General features: G+C 42.0%; 1 protein-coding gene across 1 annotated transcript in view; it reads right to left on the reverse strand.

The window, feature by feature from the left end:
- Positions 1 to 17,274, reverse strand: part of LOC130207934 (integrin alpha-5-like) — a 47,818-nt gene extending 30,544 nt beyond the window's left edge. Inside the window, exons 1-11 of the mRNA XM_056436716.1 lie at positions 16,916 to 17,274; positions 11,515 to 11,639; positions 8,544 to 8,644; positions 7,003 to 7,126; positions 6,068 to 6,129; positions 5,855 to 5,900; positions 5,521 to 5,646; positions 4,132 to 4,176; positions 3,862 to 3,905; positions 3,688 to 3,744; positions 460 to 512 (exon numbers count right to left, since the gene is read on the reverse strand). Of these exons, the coding sequence (XP_056292691.1) occupies positions 460 to 512; positions 3,688 to 3,744; positions 3,862 to 3,905; positions 4,132 to 4,176; positions 5,521 to 5,646; positions 5,855 to 5,900; positions 6,068 to 6,129; positions 7,003 to 7,126; positions 8,544 to 8,644; positions 11,515 to 11,639; positions 16,916 to 17,112 (980 nt within the window). The 5' untranslated portion in view covers positions 17,113 to 17,274. The remainder of the gene's footprint in view (positions 1 to 459; positions 513 to 3,687; positions 3,745 to 3,861; positions 3,906 to 4,131; positions 4,177 to 5,520; positions 5,647 to 5,854; positions 5,901 to 6,067; positions 6,130 to 7,002; positions 7,127 to 8,543; positions 8,645 to 11,514; positions 11,640 to 16,915) is intronic.
- Between the last annotated feature and the right edge of the window lie 2,768 nt (positions 17,275 to 20,042).

Here is a 20,042-nt window from a genome sequence, read left to right on the forward strand (position 1 = left end):
GATGAACATGACTAAAAACCATGTGAATATCTCTAAAGCAATGCAAAAAGATTGACTAAAAGCACAAACAATACAACTACCAAAACATGTTCAAATCAAATACACTTTAAATGGCTGCACTGTACATACCACATTTAGAATCAGTAAGTAGTAAATTGTAAATCTACACTGAAACCTTAAAAACATCAGTTATAATTGTGTGCTTTAGCTAGGTCAGCTCAGTGAAAATGAACTTTAGGCGGAGAGGAACCATGGACAGAATGGGAGAGTTTCAGATATTTTTATGACACACTCAAGAGTCACAGGGTGACAGAACTGAAGCGTTGGGAACTTCCAAAAGGTCATTCTAGCTGTTTTAGTGACCTCATCCTTCACTTTTAGTCCCATGTTTCTTTTTACATTTTACATTCTCTCCACATACTCATTTTCTTGCCATCACTTGTCCCTCCGTCCACTCACCCGTCGTTGTTGACGTCGGTGGCTGCCACCGCATAGCCGAAGTAGGACCCCATCTGGAACGCATTACAAACAAGTCCCAGTTAGCCTGTAATCACACCACGGTGTACAGATCCCTCTTTTTTCTCTAATTTTCTCTTTTTTCTTCTTTGTAGCCTCCACCACCACCCCCCACGGGCTTTCCTCCTCAATCTCTCAATCCCACGGTCCCCTGGGGTCTCCTCTTCACCCTTTACATGGAGCTCAGTGTTTGAGCTTTTGAGGAGAAGTCGGGGATCCGGGGGATCAAACTCCTTTACAACTCACTCGTGGGCCTTGAGTTTTTCTGGTTTAATTTCATACCACGTATGATAAATTAGGGTCATGTTACACTTCTTGGGGTGACCCTCACTTCAAAGTGAATTGTAGCAATACGCAGGCATGAGTTTGGAGACCCTTGTGAGAAGAAAGACTGTCGTCTTCCCGTCTCACACATGCAAACAGCTCATATCGATATAAGTCAAACCGAGGGTCAGGACAAAGTTCAAATTCCCTGTTGGAGCTCTGCTTTTCCTTTCCATTCACACTTAGAAATATGATCATGACTTCCTGGAGAGCTGAACCACCACTAATGTTCATCTGAGGTGAGGTGTAATCAGCAAGCTTAGAAAAGTTGCCCACAGGTCAGTTTTCACAGTCGAGCCGTATTTTGGAATAAACGTTACATTTTTTGTCATAGAGCTTAGCAGTAAGCAGCTGTGTTCCTGTTCAGCACCAGACAGCAGACCAGGCTACGTTAGCTTAACTAGCTAATAATCACAGTGAAGCATTAAGCAGCAAAGGCTGCCAAAGTTAGCATCTAAAAGCTAGCCAGTCACATAGCCCTATATAACATTAACATGATCAGCTAAATAGTCAGAGATTTCCCTCAAGAGGTGGTGGGGACCAAAGTAGAGCTAAAAGAGAGTGAATAACTGTTTGCTAACCCCTTCGCCATATCAGCTTTAGAGGGTCCAAATAGGCTACTGTATGTCAATGTTGTGCTAGCCTATTATTCTGCTGCCCAGTTGCCGAAAAATTGCTAATGCAACTTTAAATTGACTTAATTGTGCTAGCTAACTTTGCTCACCGAACAAAAGCAGAAAAAAAGAAAATCCACATTTATTTACAACCTCTGTAAAGTATACACTCTAAACTGATAGAAAACACGATTTTGAAATTAGCAGACACAACATTAATGAGCAGGTTTTACTGAAAAAAAGATGCATAGCTAAATTAAACCAATAAAAAAAGGTCATTAAATACCTTTAAAATCGATATCTGACACATTAATTATCCTCAAATCCAACAGAACCAGGGGAGTCTTGCTACTTTTTCCGTAATGGTCTGATAGCCTGACGCCTGACACATTTATATTCTCTCATATATCGTCATCTTATTGAATAACCTAAGTATGAAGTCTGCACATTGGACACAACGTGCATTGCTGAGCAAATGAAACATGGCCCGAGCAGAGAAAATAATAGTTACTGGTCTTAGCAAATGACTAAATGTGATGTTTCGGTCAACAAACAAACAGGCCTCTTGCAGAAATCCCCTCTGGTGTGTTTTTGCAGCTGACTCAGATTACACAATCCAAGAGGGTCCAGCATTCTCCCAAAGAGAGCAGTGAGTCCATCAGCCGGCAGTTTACCTCAGATCGCTCTCACTGTGACTTATCAGTTTACTCATCGCCCTCCGGCCTGAGACTGACACCTCTGAGCAGTCGCTGATGACCTCCCACACTGAAGACTCACACACACACACACACACACATGCTTTCCCATGTGTGCATGGTCACATGCTCTTACATTTTGCAATTCCTACACAATGTAGCCTTTTTAAATTACACAAAAAACATACCTACAAGTATGTTCCCCCATATTCTATCTGCCATGTCTCAATTTAAAGGTGAGGTTCACATTTTTTCAAGTTTGTCAATTTATTCAAATGCTGACTGTTCATTGAAGGAGTTAATCTTCATAATTGTTCCTACTGCCAGTGCTGCCTGTGAAGAGAGCTTAATAAATGTCAATGTAAGCGATGGGGGACAAAATCCACTGTCCTTATTCCGTGTAAATATACATGTACATTCTTAAGTTAAACGAAGCTAATATGAAGCCGACAGCGATCTAAGTTCGGCCAACCAATTGGATAACTTCCAAAGCAACATTCGCATTGGTGCCAAATTTCTGCTTTTAGTTACCTTCGCATTGAAAATGCGGAAAAGGTAATGTTTTGATCGCCGTGTATTTATTTATTTATTTATTTATTTATTTGTATGCGTGTTATTCGCATAAGTAAAAAAGTATTAAACCGAATCGCATGAAATTTGGTGGGATGATTGGTTATTATCCGGAGACCATTTGATTAGATTTTGGGATCGATCGGGTCAAGGTCAAGGTCATGAAAAAGGTCAACATCTTCTTGAATCGCATGAAATTTGGTGGGATGATTGGTTATTATCCGGGGACCATTTGATTCGATTTTGGGATCGGTCAAAGGTCATGGTCAAGGTCATGAAAAGGTCAACATCTTCTTTTTACCATAGCGCGGTCAATTTATATCCAATTGGCATGCAACTAATGCCAACATGTTCATAATTCAATGCCCAATGTCAAATCAATGTTTTATTGGCACCCAACAAGAGAATTATAGCCACATACTGATTATCTTAACGTGTCAAACTGCTAATATTCACAGCACAGTAGTGGACGATCATAGGAAAATGGGTTCCCAGAGACACCCACTGGAGCAGGCACTACCACAAGAGAAGTTTTGAGTGCATTGCCAGGTGTTAAAATCAAAAGGAAGGGCGAGTTGGAAGATGGCCGTGGTCCGAGCAAGAGCGCCAAAAGTATAAGGATAGGAAATAACAGCACTAAATATGACCAAATATCAGCTAGTTCTCTGACAAATGCTGCCACTCCTTCCTATTTCAAAAGCACATGCTGAATGAATACAGTGACAACATGGACACCGTGCCGCTCTGCTGTGTTCTGGGTTTGATTTGCAGCTTTTAGAAACTATGAGCTGTGCATACTGTAAGCCAGACCTCTGACCCTGATATAGGCCTCCTCTCTACGGGGCAAATTCCTTCACCTCCAGCCCTCCTTTACACATGCCACTTTAAATGTGAGCCCACGTTATGAAGAAAAAAAAAGGATATCCAGGCTATTACAAAAATAATCCCCCGTCCAGATGTGTACATACCTGCTCCCCTGTCAAGTTGACCAGAGACGTCAGATCCCTTCCATTTAATATTGACACCTATATGGAGATGGGGAAAAGTCATTGTTTTAGTATACTGCACGTCAATGCTTTTTATGTTTAGTCGACTGTTTGCACTGTGAAATGATGTCATGTGAAAATGTGGGGGCTCCTTACTGCTCCATACAGCATGAGTCCTTTTGGAACTCCGGTGACGAAATCTGCAGCAGGGAAAGCAAAGGGCAAAAGGTTGGGAGGGCTCATTTCAACACAACACAGGAACCGCTGTGACCAACCAACAAAACAAGATCTTTTTTGGGCCTCTAAATGTTCCCACTTCCTGAAAGGTCGAGCAGTTAATCATTAGTCAGAGCTTGTGTTGGGGGTCAGCAAACCCTATACTCAGCCATGCATTTTGTCTCTCTGTACTGTAAATATGACCCTCACCTTCATCATCATCCCCACTGAACTCGCCACCAGCCACAGAATAACCTGCAAGAGCAATGAAGAGTGTGAGTGAGAGAAAACAGTTGGTGGTGGAATACACTGAATGGATTTATAACTGAAATTACAAGTTACCTGATAATAATAATAATAATTCTAACTAATAATACCAACATGTACAAATATTTTTCATCCAATTTCCTTTAGTGTGGCCCTTATACCTCAGGCCCTGCCATATGAACGTTTGAAAGAACTTAGGAGGAAATGTTGCTTTTGCTATAAAAAGAGAAATATATGCCCTGAGGGTGACGCCACAGAAAAGGTCATCAAGTTGCCATAATCATACATTTTTATGGCCAGCTTGTGCATAATTGTGCGGTCTATTTAATAGGAATTTGGCAATTTGATTGTGTCATACAGAGTCTTGAGTCATGCCTTAAGTCACATGTTTGAAACGACCATTTTGGCCTGATAGTGGAACAAGAGGAAAGGTCGCCAGCAATTTCATTGCATAATTGTTGTTCTTTCAGTTTTATGTGTACACAGCTGACAATTCGATGTGAGGGTGGTGTTAGTGGAAAATGTATGGAGTTTCAAAACTGAAAATAATTCTTCCTCTGGGGTGCTTGAATAATATTGAATTTTAAGGAAGATTTTCCAGTGAGACTTTTTATTTTAAATGTTGGCCTGATGTGGCACTTGAAGCTAGTAAATTCAGGAGGTTCTAAACTATGCTAAATGTAATTAAATCCAAATGACTAGTTTTATTGTTCCCTTTACAGGAAATGACATGGCAAAAATGCTCTTGGTGGGGTGAGACAAAACATAAGAGGGTCACTTGCTCCTTAGATATTAACTTATGGGGACCATCAATATCCATATAAACTGTTATGGCATTCGGCTACTAAGACGGCTGCCATTGCTTATTGTTTTGAAGCCTTGAGTTTGGCATTTTGGCCTTCGCCATTTTGGGGGTTTTTTGCAACCAGGTGACGGAAGTGAACCTATTTGGACTGTGGAAAAGTGACGTAGAAAAGTCGTATACGGCTTCGGAAGCAACCTGTCAATCACAACGTAGCCACGCCCTAAAGCATACCCTGCTTTATGGTCTATTTTACTCTAAATTTACCATAATTTACTAAATGAATATCATGCTGTATTGAAGAAAACTTGAAAATAGAGATTGAAACCATAAACTCATGTTTACAATGTGTACTAGGGAATAAATCAAGGAAGAAGTAGAGTCATTTTCTCATAGACTTCAATACAATCAGACTTGTTTTTGCAAACAGAGAAGTCGCCCTCTGCTGGATGTAAGTTTAAATTTGGTACATAGTATTAACACTACATCTAATTTTAACAATCCTTTTTGACTCAAGTGTACTTCCTCACCCAGGTAACTGTCATCATAGCTCCCCTGCACCTGCCGTGTCTGAATCTGCCCGGCGACGGACAGCAGAAAGTAGGAGGGGTAGTAAGCCTTCACTATCTCCTCTGTGGTGGCTGAGATCAGCTGGCCTACAAAAAGGTCAAAAGTCAGAGGTTAAAATAAGACCTAAAAGGTTAAAATAAGAAATGTGACTTTCTTAACTCTGACTCCTGATTTGTTCTGCTGAAGTTTGTTCACGAACAAAGATGAGGGATTGGTTTTATCAGACATTCAGAGGTAGAATCTATTGCAAGCTCTATTTAAGATCCATGCTGATCCACATTCTTGCGAGCTCACCTTGCCAGTAGAAGCTGCCCGGTCCTCCAAGCACAACCCTGCCGTCCTGTAACACACAACAGTTGCCAGGGCTGAGGACTGAGGACTGAGTTTCAACAAACAAACTCTGCAAATCTGATGTACTGTCCTAAGCGAAATCCCCACTGCTTACATCAACCAAAACAGAGAAACAGCAAATATGTGATAATATAGAAACACGCAAATATGTCTTACCTTGGTGAAGTCTGCACTAAATCCCCCCTGACAATAGCCCTGTCCAACAGGTCCATGTCTTTCTGCAATGAAAAGCACCGAACATAGTTTCCATGAAAACTAAAACTATGAAAACTTAAACAACATGCTGTTCTGTTGAGGGCATAATTATCCCGCGCTATTGTTTGTAACATTTCAATTGAACATTGACCCAAGACTGAATTCCAGACAGTTAAAAAAGAACAAAAAGAACAAAACACAGAGCAAGACAACGTTTCAGGGTAAATGTGAAGCTTAAGCGTCATCTGGTAACAGTTGATGAGTTCAAAGCACCCTATAAAAACTGCCAAGACGAGTCCTGAACTACAACTTTTTATTCTCCTCTTTATGTCCACATAATTTCATTAATTCATATGGATAGTTTTACTGTTCCAGGAATATAAGAACTACATTGTTAGGACATGCTAAGCCTTGGTACTGTAAAAAATATTGATAGTGCAAAGTAGCAAGAGTCTTCGTCTTCAACTTACTTTGATTTGGGGGACAATCATGCTCTAAGTTCTAATTGATTTGGGAGATGTAAACAGGATGTAAGTAAGTTGGCTTTAGGCTACAACTTTTATTTATTTATTTATTCAAACAATGTGTGTATCATGTCAGTGTTCAGACTGAGCGACAGTCAGATTCTTTAAGCAAATTGCAGCAATAATGCGCGAAAGATTTTTAACTCCCTTATATGCCTCTGTGAGCTATTGATAAGTTAACAGGTGGGTTGAATCAGCGGATGGAACTACTGTAACTTAGGCATGTCTGTTTCTATACCATGCTGCATTCTAGTCGACCCTCGTCGGGAGCTATTTTCAGGAAACAAAGGTCTGAGAAACACACAAAGTTATCAGCGAGCTGGTGAACGTCGCGGCACATCCGCCACCTAAACACCACCGGCAGCTGCTCACCTGTCCGGCAGGGGGCGTACTCCACGAACGTTTTGAGACCATCGACAGAGAGGTAGCAGGTTCCTGTGATGTCGGAAAAGGGTAGGTCGTGTTCGGTCCTCCAGTAATACCTGGGAGCACAAGCCTGGCGAACACAAAGAGACGGCTCAATGGCAAAAGGACATGATCGTATTTTCGAGTTGAGAAGTTTTAAATTGAAATCTTCACCTCCCCTCACTCAAACGTCAATTGCTCTGCAACTGGAACTACACACATAAAAGTCTGTCGAGTCCGAGAGTCTTCGAAACGACGAAGAACCAATGAGGACAATACTCTGTCAGGAGGGTGGGGCCATTTTCTGTCCAAAACCGAAAACATTAGTCTAAGTGTAAGTAATGGGTCAAGCAGTGTGTGCTGTGAAATCCCTACGTCCATGGCCAAAAGGTTACGTTCCATTAGCCAACCAGACTTTATGGGATATAGGTTATATAAATAGCATCGCATGGGAGTGATTCAAACGATTGCTGTACTTTTAAGCAGCAGCTGCAATGAATTTGATGTGCCGTACTCATGGTTAAGTCCTCATTTTGTAACTTTTCATCTTTGTAAAAGTGAAGCATATTCTTTAAAAAATACTTGAAACCCTTAAACTGTATCAGCATCCGAGGAAAGATGAAGGTTCTAGCCCCAACTAGTCTACCCTACATGAACAATGCTTTATTTCAATGTCTTCTACATTTTTCCTTTGCCTTTTTAGGTTTCTGCTGTGTTAGCATCCAGCTAAGTCAGAGTTACTGTTCGCAGTCAGCGTCTGCCAATTTCCGAACCCATGGACTATCTCATGCCGAGTCAGCCCTTGGGAGCATTGGCCAATATTTCTGGAGTTCTGGCGTAGATCCAGATAACGGCTATCCGGGCCAAGACTTCCTCTTGTGCCGGCAAACAGTTAATACTAGTTTGACGGTTTCCAACTGGGAGGCTCGCTAAAACAAAAATTACGGATACCATGCTGAAAGAGTTTTTAATTACAAATGTTGTATGCCTTTATTGTTTATTTAATGTAATTGTACTCGTCAAAAATGCCAAACCCACAACGCCTCTAAAATGGAGTTTGAGTTGACAGATGAAGTCAACAACCAGATTGTTTCACAATTGGCAAATTGGTCACGGTAAGATTGTCATACGATAGGTGGTACCACCTCTTTTGCTCTTCACACAAACCTTTACTCACAATGCAACCAAAGCCCAGTCAAATGTGATTGCTCAATACTACTTGGACTACAAATGGAAATCAGAAAGCTTCAGATACCTACATCTTGGCCTGTTGCCTACAGATTCTGCACTCATATGCATAGATGTTTTAATGTCGAAGCTAATGCTGAGAAACTTGTCCAGATTGTTGGGCATCTTCAAAGTGCAAAGAGAGTCAGTGTTCGAAATGTTCAGGAACCCCAACACAGAGTCCCAAAAGCACCAACAATACAAGTTGATTGATTAAACAAACAATTGCATGTCATCACACAGCATCCGAACAGAACAACCAACCCCTGACCCACTCTTACCAGGATGTTGTTGCCATGGGAACGCACAGTAGCTCCTAGCCACTGATGGGACTTGAACTCAACCTGAGTGTTCACGCCATTTATGTAAAAATATCGATCACCTAGAAGAACGTAGAGAGCAAAAACACAAGTCAGTGCTTATTTACACAGAGTTGCATGCAGAGTGAATCACTTATCACTGATCCACTTTCCTCAAAAATGGGGAACTTCAGTGATGATAGGAGTTATTGTTTCCATTGCACATCACTAACTCTGCTTCCTCCCCGGAGTCTTTGTGACTTCACATCTCATCGGGTCCATTGGACCCGACTAGGTCTGATGCCTCCTGCCTGGTGCCCCCCCCCCTTCTCTACCTCCTTCTGTTTCATGGATTGTGGAGGTCTGGATCGTGGTCCATGCCGACTACTCATTATTCATACATTCTGTCATATTCATTGAATGTGTCTATGTAACTCTTTAATGCTTCATTCTGTACTCATGACATCATTTGCTTCTGTCCATCCTGGAGAGGGATCCTCCTCTGTTGCTCTCCTGAAGGTTTTTTTCCCTTTTTCCCCCCGTTAAAGGCCTTTTTCTATTTCTTGGGAGTTTTTAATGATCCGATGTGAGGTCCTGGGACAGAGATGTCGTATGTGTACAAATTGTAAAGCCCTCTGAGGCAAATCCGGAATTTGTGATATCGGGCTATATAAAATAAACTGAATTGAATTGAATTGTTTTAACTAAGCTAAAGATCCCTCTGTCATCGGTGTTTAATTTCCGCGCCATCAGGGCTTTGTTTGAGAGAGCTCCCTCACATGCCCTTGGCTTTTCACATGGATATTTTATGGCCTTGCTCCCGAGGTCTGCAGTCTTAATCCATCCTCCATGCTATGGCAGACATCAAACAGCTCAAAGGGACTTGGATCCTGTTGTTACTGTAACCCAAACGGCTGTAGTACTTCATTGTCAGGATGTGTTTTAAGAAGAGGCCCGGGCAACAAGACGGCACGGAGCAGGGATGAGGGACGGGGTGGTGGACTTAGGGGGGTGTGGGTGTGTGATGTGTGTGGGTGTGGTTTCCTGCCAACATGTTTTACTTTGAAGCCTCGATAGCGTTACAACTCCATGATTGTTTTGCTTTCGACATTAATACATTTCATTTGAAACATTAGACTAATATTTCTTCTTTCACTGGTTCACACACTGTGAGGAGAGGCGGGTTGCCTCTATGTCTCATGGAACAACAAGAAAACCAGTTCTTTAGTATTTGATATTGAGGTTTGCTGTCAGATGGTTATTTCTTGTACGTGTATGGTTGTGTGACACCTAGAGAGAAAACATTTGCCATTCAGCATCCTTGAAAAGCCTGACACCTTAACGCATATTTTAGATACAGTAAATGTGCCTGCTGTCTGTAGCAGAGTGGTGACATTAACCACTCCTGGCTGCCACTCAGTGCCTATTTATGAACGGAGTCTGTGCTGTGTCCTCAAACACATCATGAATCCTGAGGCCTGTAATGGGAAATGAAGACTACTAACATGGATTGGTTACTGTAACCGGCTTAACAAGCGCTGGCCCAGGGGCCCCAAAGTGTTAGGGCCCTCCTCGGCTTTGACCTGCAAAATGTCACAGACGCAAATCTGCCAAGAAGAGACTCAAAATGACCACAAGGAAATATAAAACAAACAAAAAAGACACAATGCAACTGCAAAAAGGGGAAAAAGAACAAAATAAAGACACAAATGACCATCAAAACCCAACCCAACAACAAATGTACACCAAATGACAGCAAAGACACAACATAACTAAAAAGAAACATTAAAAAACACTACAAAGAGACGTACAACAACTACAGAGACAAGAAACAACCACAAAGAGCAAAAACAACTGTCACAGAATGACCACATATGACACAAAAAGACCACAAAGAGATTAAAAACATCTACAAAAAGACACAAAATGACCACATCGAGATAACAACAAAAACTACAAAGAGACACAAATCAACATCGAAAAACTTAAAAGAGACATAAAATGACAACAAAAAGAAGCTTAACAGCTGTAAAATCTTTTTCTCAAGTGTTTTGCTCCGAAGTCGGAGAGGTGGTGGGTCTCCTAGCACATCTGGGCTCAAGAGCTCAGTGCCTAACCATGAAGACTGAATATACATGTGTGTAGATATATTTACGTGTGTGAACAAGTGTGGTTTTGCATGTTTTTTCGACCCGTTATCGTGTTTTTCGGAGGCTGTTGTTTAACAGTTCGTAGGTGTGTATTTATGTACGCAGAGTTTGCTCTCAATCTGTGTGAACCGCCCCTCGATATCAGCATTCGAGAGCGTACGATAAGTCAGACCCTCTGATCCTCAAACGGTGGTCCTTATCGCTTCCTGCATTTCTGATGGAGGTGATTATGCTTCTGGCAGAGTTGGGGGGGGGGGGCAGCCCCGGTCCTCTGGGGTCCTTGTCCCCGTAACGACTCTGCCCTAATTAAAGAACGCTCACAACACTTGGGCCACAGTCCAGCAGTAAATCAAAGCTCTGTGAAAACACTGCAAAACACAGCCCTAGTCCCAGAATGGAGAGCTCAGCGAGGGTCGGCCTCAGTCACCATTAAAACACCAGAGAGACGTTAAAGCCTGGTTTCAACGAAAACAGAAAAGCCGGAAGATGGCAGGGAGCCAAAGCATTGACCTCAAGGTCACGCACAACGGGATGCAACCTATACCTTCTCTCAGCCACTTTTATAGCTGGTTAGAGACAGAGTTCACTACTTAGTCCTGTCTCAACGGTTCAACATTGCCAGTGGGGGAAAGTGACATTTTTATATGCTGGAAACAATGCGAGTTACCAACGACTGCTGCGATTCACGATGTGGAGAAAATGTCTCTCCCCTGGAATTTTGAATATTGAGTGTGATTTTCACAGGTCACATTTTTATCAGCAAAGGGGCCGGCCGTCAATTTCGATTTAACAAGACCTCCTACCTTGCTTGTCAAAGTCGATCATGCTGCAGTTAGCTTGGCTTCCGGGACACAGGAACACAGCTCCTCCTTCGGTGATGTCCGGTTGGCTGGTGTTGGCTTTCGGGGCGCCGATCAAAACACTGACACTAGAGAGCAGAGAAAACAAAATCGTACATTGTGGTGACGGACTGTGTTCAGGGAAAGTCCAGGGGTTACGCCAAGAAACATCTGATATGATGGAACTGGTCTTGTGAAATCCAGTTTTGAAAGAAATATGAATATGTAAATACTTTTTAAAAGAATTTATATTGCAGACATTAGCATTACCATAAAGTGGTCTGACTTCTCCTTTATGGGGCCTTATATGGCCGAGCGCTACTGTTTCATAGACGTCCAAAGTAGATCAGTTTACAGCTATTACCTCAGTAGCTGTATTTCTGCAGATCCCTGTCATTATCACTGCCTTGGAGGTTTTTTATATTAGATACAGGATTAAAAACTTTGCCCAGCATTGCTGGCCGGATGTTTGGACATCTGTCGATGATCAACAATGCTGAAATAGAATTCCCATATTGTCACAATAAAGCCAAAGCTTTGCAACCTCAGCATGAGATCAAAGTCTGCACTGCAATCTTCTTCTTTTTTTTGCATGAAGCCGAGAAAAGAGTTCATTGTTCGCGGAGCCATTTTTCAATAATAATATACAGTAAATCCATGCGAAAGAGAAGGTCTGGAGTCCACTTGCAGCAATGAGGTTTTCTTTGAAGATGTCAATTTTACACCTGCGTTGATTAGCGCAACGAGTTGTAAATGCAACACTGACATAGTTTCACCTTATTAAGTTTATGGAGCAGATGTTCACCAGCTAGTCCCTGACTGTGTCTGTTGAGCAGGTAGTGTGCAGCGTAAAGTATTAAAAGAATCAATGTCACGCTATATTTGAACTGTCTATATTCTCTTTAAGTTTGTTTGTGGTATTGTGTAACTTTTGATACACTAAAGTCACAAATAAACACAAATAACCTATTTTTGCAGTTAGGTGGAAAAATACATTTTTTTCCCCAAAAGAGTCTAGTTTAACCAAACTTGGGGCCTCACACTGACTATTGATAAGTACCTTTGAACTATGCCTTTAAAGTTAGCTTGCTACAACTTTGCTGTATTGCAACAGTTGGCTAAATGATTACGAGTTAGAGCGGGAAATCCAAAAATGTTCAGAGCGTAGTGAATTACAACCATTCATTGGAACTCCTTGTTTGGCTGTTTTTTTGACACTGTTGTCCAAACAATGATGTGTTGATCATATAAAGTTGTATTGTGTAGAAATATATATAATGTCGTCCAATTTACAGTGTGTGGTTATGTGTGGACATGTGTGTTACGAATCAGCTTTCAGACCGCCCTGCTAAAAGGAAGTCGTTGCCCAGAGCGACTGGCACGACTTAAGACATTGGTGATTGATGACATTAGCAGAGATCAGACAGACTCGGTACCAACCCTCCCCCCCAATTCTTTTTGGAGAGCACAAGAGGAATATTTTCATGGCTGGATACGTTTTCCTTACTCACTCCACAGCCACTTAGCCGACCGAAGCGCCGGCTTTCAGGGGCCTGCTCTTACTTCTCAATGAACATGTTGAATTGTAAGAGTCAATTAAAAGCAGTTGTAACGAGAAGAGAGATGAGACAACAGTAGCCTCCTCCTGAAATGGATCGGGGTTGACGGACGATTCTGTTGAGACCTGAAATAAGGATTCCTTTCTCCTAACTCACGTTCAACGGGAACATCTGTAAACGGCGGAATGGCTCAGAGGCATGGCCGGGTCTAAGATGCAACATGTCATTTTTATACCAAAGGATTTATGAGCTCCAGTAAATACATTTACATAGCCACGTTATTCTGAAACAATTTACATCCAAATGGCAGGTCTTACTGTATTTCAACTGACTATGAATCACATTTCAGCTTCACAAAACGTATTTTTGGGAACTAACTTTCTCCAAAATACAATTTAAGGAAGGACAATGGCTTAAATTGAATTTCTCACAACTTATATGACGCATTACGCTTTATTCTGAGGGGTACATAATTGTAATATGACCTTGCATCACATTCAGTAATGAATCAAAGCCTCTGTATCCAAGCTAACCCAGTTCATGTTTCTCAAGATGTTATCTGGCTTGTTATAATAAACAGGATATGATGTTTGTATGAGCCAGAAACCCCAACCCGAATATCTGTTTGGGTTGCTTTGCATGGAAATACATTTATTACATCATACGAATGTGGGTGGCCCAGAACAATCTGACACAACACTCAATCAGGGTGATTTTTTGGGGGGATTTTAGTCAAATGTGCAATATTGGCTTCACATACACCATATCCAGTGATCTGTATGTATAGTAGCAGGTATATGCTCCCAATCTAATGTTTACAAATGTGCACAAAGCACAGGTGAAGCTGGTGGAAAAGCCATTAGTTTTTACAACATTTTTGCCTTGGACAAACAGCAACTGTTTACCTGATGGTGTCGCAAAAGAAGAAGTCACCAATATTCAATCTGAAGAGCCCTGAAGCGAGTTTACTGTTGCAATGTACAATATTGAAGCATCTCTTCCGACTCCCTTGATGCCTGCATTGTAAACCAGACTCATCGACTGCACATGTGTGCTGAGACAGTGAAGACAGAGATGGCATGGTGAGCAACAGGAGCATCTCTCAACAAGGCTCCATCCAGCGAAACAGTGTAGTAATTGTCCCAAGAGCATGACAACCAGCAGAAACCATCCCATCAGCATGAGAAATAAAAACATTCCACTCATTCAGGAAGGCATCCTTCTCCCCGCCATGTGGTTTACCCACCACACAACATAAACCACTAGATTCACATGACAATGGTCAACCATGGTTGTAAACTGTCATAATGCACGACTGCGGTGAGAAACTAAATGTCGTATTGTTTAGTTTGAGGACGACTGTTGGGAGGCAAAAGGAGGCTTAGTCTGAACAAATTGGTCTGAGTCAACATCTCAGTATTAACTCAACAACATGCCCTCTAACTGCCAGAAGCTTAGTTAAGCAAACTGAGAGAATCTTAACCAATTTCCTCACAGGAAAATATCGACATGCATTAAAACCAACATTTATGTCAATCTGTGAGCCCTCGAGGATGTTAGTGAAAGATAGCAGTGGAAGAAGTAGCTAATTAAAAGTAGCGATACCACGATGAAGAAGTAAAAGTGAAAAGGAAAAATGTGCTTAAGGAAAAATACAAAAGCATCGGCATCAAAATATATTTCAAGGACCAAATGTTAAAGTACGAATTTTAATTTACTTTCTATGATGCTGATAAGATTTTTATTTCCCCATTAATTAACCAATCCGCAATGTCATTACAAACTAAAGTTGTTAAGTAAGTTTAGTGGAGTATAAGGTGTAATATTTAATTAGAGATAAAGCTGATAAAGTGTAACCGGGAGTTATATGGAAAAGTTTCTAGAACCTTTCAAAGGAGCTTCTCCCCTGCAGGATATCATAAACAGATTCTAAACCGATAGGATAGATTTATGTCACCATCTATGAAGGGCTTTCAGGTGATGTTACACATCCTACAGAGGTCTCTCAGCTTATCAGCAACAGCCGACGTGAACAGCTGGTTGAGATTGTGTGCTGGCTGGACGAGACGAAATGTAATAAGACTATCTTAACAGGCGTAAATACACTGAGAGTGGTACATTTTGAGGGCTACTGTAGCAAAGCAATATGCTATGTGGTCAGCGGGCCAACAATATCTTCACTTGTTCACAGGTTGCACTTTACTTTAACAGATATGCAGTGCTAAACAGGTTAATTGCAGCCACAACACAATATTTTTCTTGGAACCAGCTTCCAACTACAGTCTGGGAGGCAGACAGTCACCTCATGTAGAGTAGACTTAAGACATTCCTCTTTGATAGTGCTTATAGTTAGGGCTGAATCAGGTTTGCCCTGGTCCAGCCCCTAGAGATGCTGCTATAGGCTTATATGCTGCTGGGGGATGTTTTTGGTTACATTGAGCACCTATCTCCTCTTCTCTCTCTCTACTTATGGATGAATTTTCATCTCTCCATTGCACATTATTAACTCTGCTTCCTCCCCGGAGTCCTTGTGACTTCATGTCTCATAGGGTCCATTGGACCTAGCTTGGTCTGATGCCATGGCCCTGCTGAATTGTGTTGCTTAAGAATAAGAATATTTTTTTCATTTTATGTTACAAAGTATTATAAGTTTTATCTACAGACGGATGAAACAATATCGACTTACGTCTGCGGCACAACAAAATGTAGGCCAATTTATTTCTTAAACATCCTATCCAGATTGCCAGGTCATTTGATAGTCCTTTCTTGATACACTAGCAACAATATAAAGGTCTCATTTTGTCTCAAAATGTAAATGACTAGATTGTCCTTACATTTATTGTAAATTCAAAAACATCGCTCCGACTCACATGTGCAGTCAATTCGCCGAACACAGAACCATAAATCGCCATCGTCCTCGGTCAGATGAGAGCTTCTTCCCACTTCATCCATAACCAAGTCACTTTTGGATTATGACATGTGCGTGTGTGTGTTTGTGTGTGTGTGTGTGTGTGTGTGTACCACACTAAAGCCCACAGGAGAGTTTTCTCAATGAGTTAAAACAGCTGACAAAATAGCCTGCATGCTGTGCATAAAGGAAGAAGAACATGTCTGATCTTTGACTTTATCACACTCCGCTGACAGAAGTAAAACATTTTTTTTTAAACAGCTGCAAACCCACTCATGTCCCTTTAGTACATATTCAGAGGATGATTAGCATATGTTTTACTTTGCTGTGGGTTAACCCCCTCCTCTCTGAATCAAACCCAGACGTGTATGTCTGTTTCCAATCACACAAGTGGCCTGGAATCCAGTGTGTGCGTGTGTGTGTGTGTGTGTGTGTGTGTGTAGGGGGGGGGGGGGGGGGGTGAGAGCGAGATAATTAGAAAGAGAGTTGCATGCCGACTATATGAGAAGCATTTAACTTTGTACCCTGACATAAAATATATCTAATCGACTTGTGTTGTAATGTACAGTAGGTTACATTTGGAAAACAATTTAGGCTGCTAAATATATGTTAGGATAAGTTTATATGCAACATAAAAAAACTGCAAGTTTTATAGGCATGGGCTATTATAAGAATACTGAAGTATGTCTGCAGCGCTGACCCTTTGGAAGCACAGAGAACTATGCATATATAAGAGAGCTGAGAGATCTAAGAGTACAGTTAATCCCTCAGTCTACAATCATAATTTGGAGGCTATAATAAACCAGTGATTGAACTGTAAGGCAGCAATGTAAACTTTCTCCCGCGGTCTTGCCAAAGTGGCACCAATGCGCTGCGACGCTGCGTCGACGACTTTCACCTGGATGAGTTGCCGAAGAACTCCACGGAGTAGCCGAAGTAACTCCCGCGCGGTCCGCTGTAAACGACGCGTCTCTCCGTGTCCAGGTTAAAAGCGGCGCACAGCTGCGCCAGAACCAGCACCGCCGCCGCCACTACGGGTCCGACCGACGCGGCGCGACCACAGCGGGGAGGTGAAAGTGCAGCAGCGGTGCCCATCTCTTCTTGTGCGCGTCTCCTCTTTCATCGAACTGCCGAGGCGCAAAACGCGTCATCCGTGCTGCTCCTTTAATGTAGTGATCATAAACTGGTGTCCTGAATATTAGATGTCCCGCGCCACACACACTCCATCAGCTCCAACGGACAGGTCCCGTGCGTTGATCCAGAGCGCATAAGTGAAACGTAAAGGAAGGCAAGACCAAGAGGGAGAGAGAGAGGGAGGGATGGAGGGAGGGGTGAAGGGGGAGCATTGATTGCAACCTCATTTGGGGTGGAGCTTTAAATATTACCACGTAGTCTGGTCCGCAAAGAACTGTGGTAACGCGCTGTATAGAAAAGACACCTCAAATTGGAATGGAACTTAATGGAATTTAAAATAAATTAACATTGTAAATATTATGCAATTTCAATTTATTGATTTATTTTTCATTCACTACCCAATGGGAATGATGGTGGCTAGTTCTGGTGCGTATACGTTTTCTTTAGTGGGACACTGGTTCGAACCCATGCAGCGGAATCGACCCCATGAGAGCGGTGGGAGTGAATCAAAACAGTGGCTTTTAAAGGTGAAAGGCCCACGTGAAAAACAATTCAATGAAGAAAAAAACAGTACTGCCCTTTCAGTTGAACATTCCCTGGGATTCTCCTCCCCCATTAGGCATAGTTTACACATTAGCATTAAAGGGCATTATAAAAAATACATTGTTTGTGGCCACATGGTCGAAACAAATAGGGCGCACCTGTAGCCTATACTGGGTCCATACGGTCTACATTTATGGTCATCAGATATTAGAAGAAATGCCAACTAACTAACAGCTCCGTGCCATACTGGAGAAACTAATAATCTTCACATGTGGCATCGTCGTATGTATTATGTTTTACCCGGGGGGGTTATACGGTCCGTGTGGACTTTGATTGCTTGTTCATTGGATCAAATCCAGGTGGCAAACCTCCAGTTCTGAAAAGTGAAGCCAGTGCGGATGTGCATTTAACTTGCGTTCCCTCCAATGGCTATGTGGGAGCGTCTCCTCTGGTTGCAACAAGAAGTGGTTTTATAGAAGTCTATTACAAAAAATTACCCGTCTTCTCATTTGATAAACTACCTTATTAATAAACATTGTAAACATGGGTTTATGGTCTCAATCTCTAGTTTCAAGTCTTCTTCAATACAGCATGATGGTCATTTGGTAAATGATGGTTCCATTGAGAGTTAAATAGATAAAGCAGGGTATACTTTCGTGGGCGTGGCTACCTTGTGATTGACAGGTCGTTACCATTCATTATTACTGTGTTTGAACATTATTGGTGATTTTTGTCGAACTCAAAGAACGACAAAAGTCACCGAACTATATTAGGACTTGACTTGGTCTGGACACCGGAGTTATAAAGGCTAACTCTGACTTTGTGCTTAGCTTGCTTCTTTCAAGGGCAGATTCAGATTATATTGATTATATTAACTGTGATTAAGCCAGCAAAAATGATATATAATGTTCATAACTACATTTTTATTTGTGTGTATTCAGCTGAATTATGTTTCTGTATGCTTAGCATGAGCCCTTCATTCCTACACAGGGAGCAGATCTTCTTCACATAGTCCACCATCTACTGCCACGTATCTACAGTGGCCCAGAAGGGACAACCCAATCACTGGTTCTAACGAGTCTTTCACGTTTTTATGTAGGTTGGTTTCAGCATTTGTAACTACGTTAACGTGCTGTAACTCGTAGGTATCTCACAAAATAATGTTGTATGTTATCCACGGAATTATGAACCAGACCGTAAAAGCCCAACGGTAGTGGGCAGGAGGGGCACGTGTTGGGTCCAACAAACAGCGAACTTCCGTCCCGGAGACCGCAGACCCATGTGAGGTCACGAGAAGTCAACGTTGATTTCTTTGTCCTTTAACTTACAGTAGATATTTTAACCCAAACGACAACCTTTTACAAAACCTAACCAGGTCGTGTTGTTGCCTGAACCTAACTTGAGTTGTTTCCTGTGAATTCGGAAGTTTATTCTGAAAAAGACCGTATTGAAATAACGAGCGGGAAATGAGACGTGTTGCTAGCACGTTAATCTAATGTTACCCAAAGGCCACCGTAGTTCTCGAGATATGCTGCTATAGGCTTATATGCTGCTGGGGGATGTTTTAGGATACACTGAGCTTCTCTCTCCTCTTCTCTCTCTCCTTATGGACGAATTTACATCTCTCCATTGCACATTACTAACTCTGCTTCCTCCCCGGAGTCTTCTTGACTTCATGTCTCATAGGGTCCTTTGGACCTGGCTGTGTCTGATGCCTCCTGGCCGGTGGGCCGGCCTCCTGACATCTATTGCTTCTGTCCCCCCCTGGGAGAGGGATCCTCCTCTGTTGCTCTCCGGAAGGTTTCTTCCCTTTTTTTCCCCTGAAAGGGTTTATTCTATTTTGTTTTTGTTTTTCCTGATCCGATGTGAGGTCCTGGGACAGAGATGATGTATGTTTACAGATTGTAAAGCCCTCTGAGGCAAATTCGTATTTTCAGATTGTGGGCTATATAAAATAAACTGAAGTAAACTGAATTGAAAAGTAACCGCGTGTCACCGAAAATATGCAGTTGGTTGCAATCCACCCGGCGTGAGTAGAATAAGTAGTTAGTGGTGGAAGCGGTGCAGTAATCTTTATGAATGAATCAGCCACATTTATAAAAACACTAGGTATCCTCTCAGTCGGCTGCTCGCTGTCAGAATGTTGCAGGTTGCATGTCAGGACAGAATTCAGTGTGACTAAACCCGGAGAGCCAACAGACATCCATCGTCAGCTCTGTCTCTCGTCACTTCGCTGGAACTGAAGTTGCAGCCATGGCAGACTGACAGACAGGCTGAGCATACCGTACGTGATTATGTGTGTCCTCGGGGATATGTGTATGTGTGTGTGGTTTGTAAAAGATGCCTGT

This window comes from Pseudoliparis swirei, chromosome 18 (assembly GCF_029220125.1).
Source record: "Pseudoliparis swirei isolate HS2019 ecotype Mariana Trench chromosome 18, NWPU_hadal_v1, whole genome shotgun sequence".
NCBI lineage: Eukaryota > Metazoa > Chordata > Actinopteri > Perciformes > Liparidae > Pseudoliparis > Pseudoliparis swirei.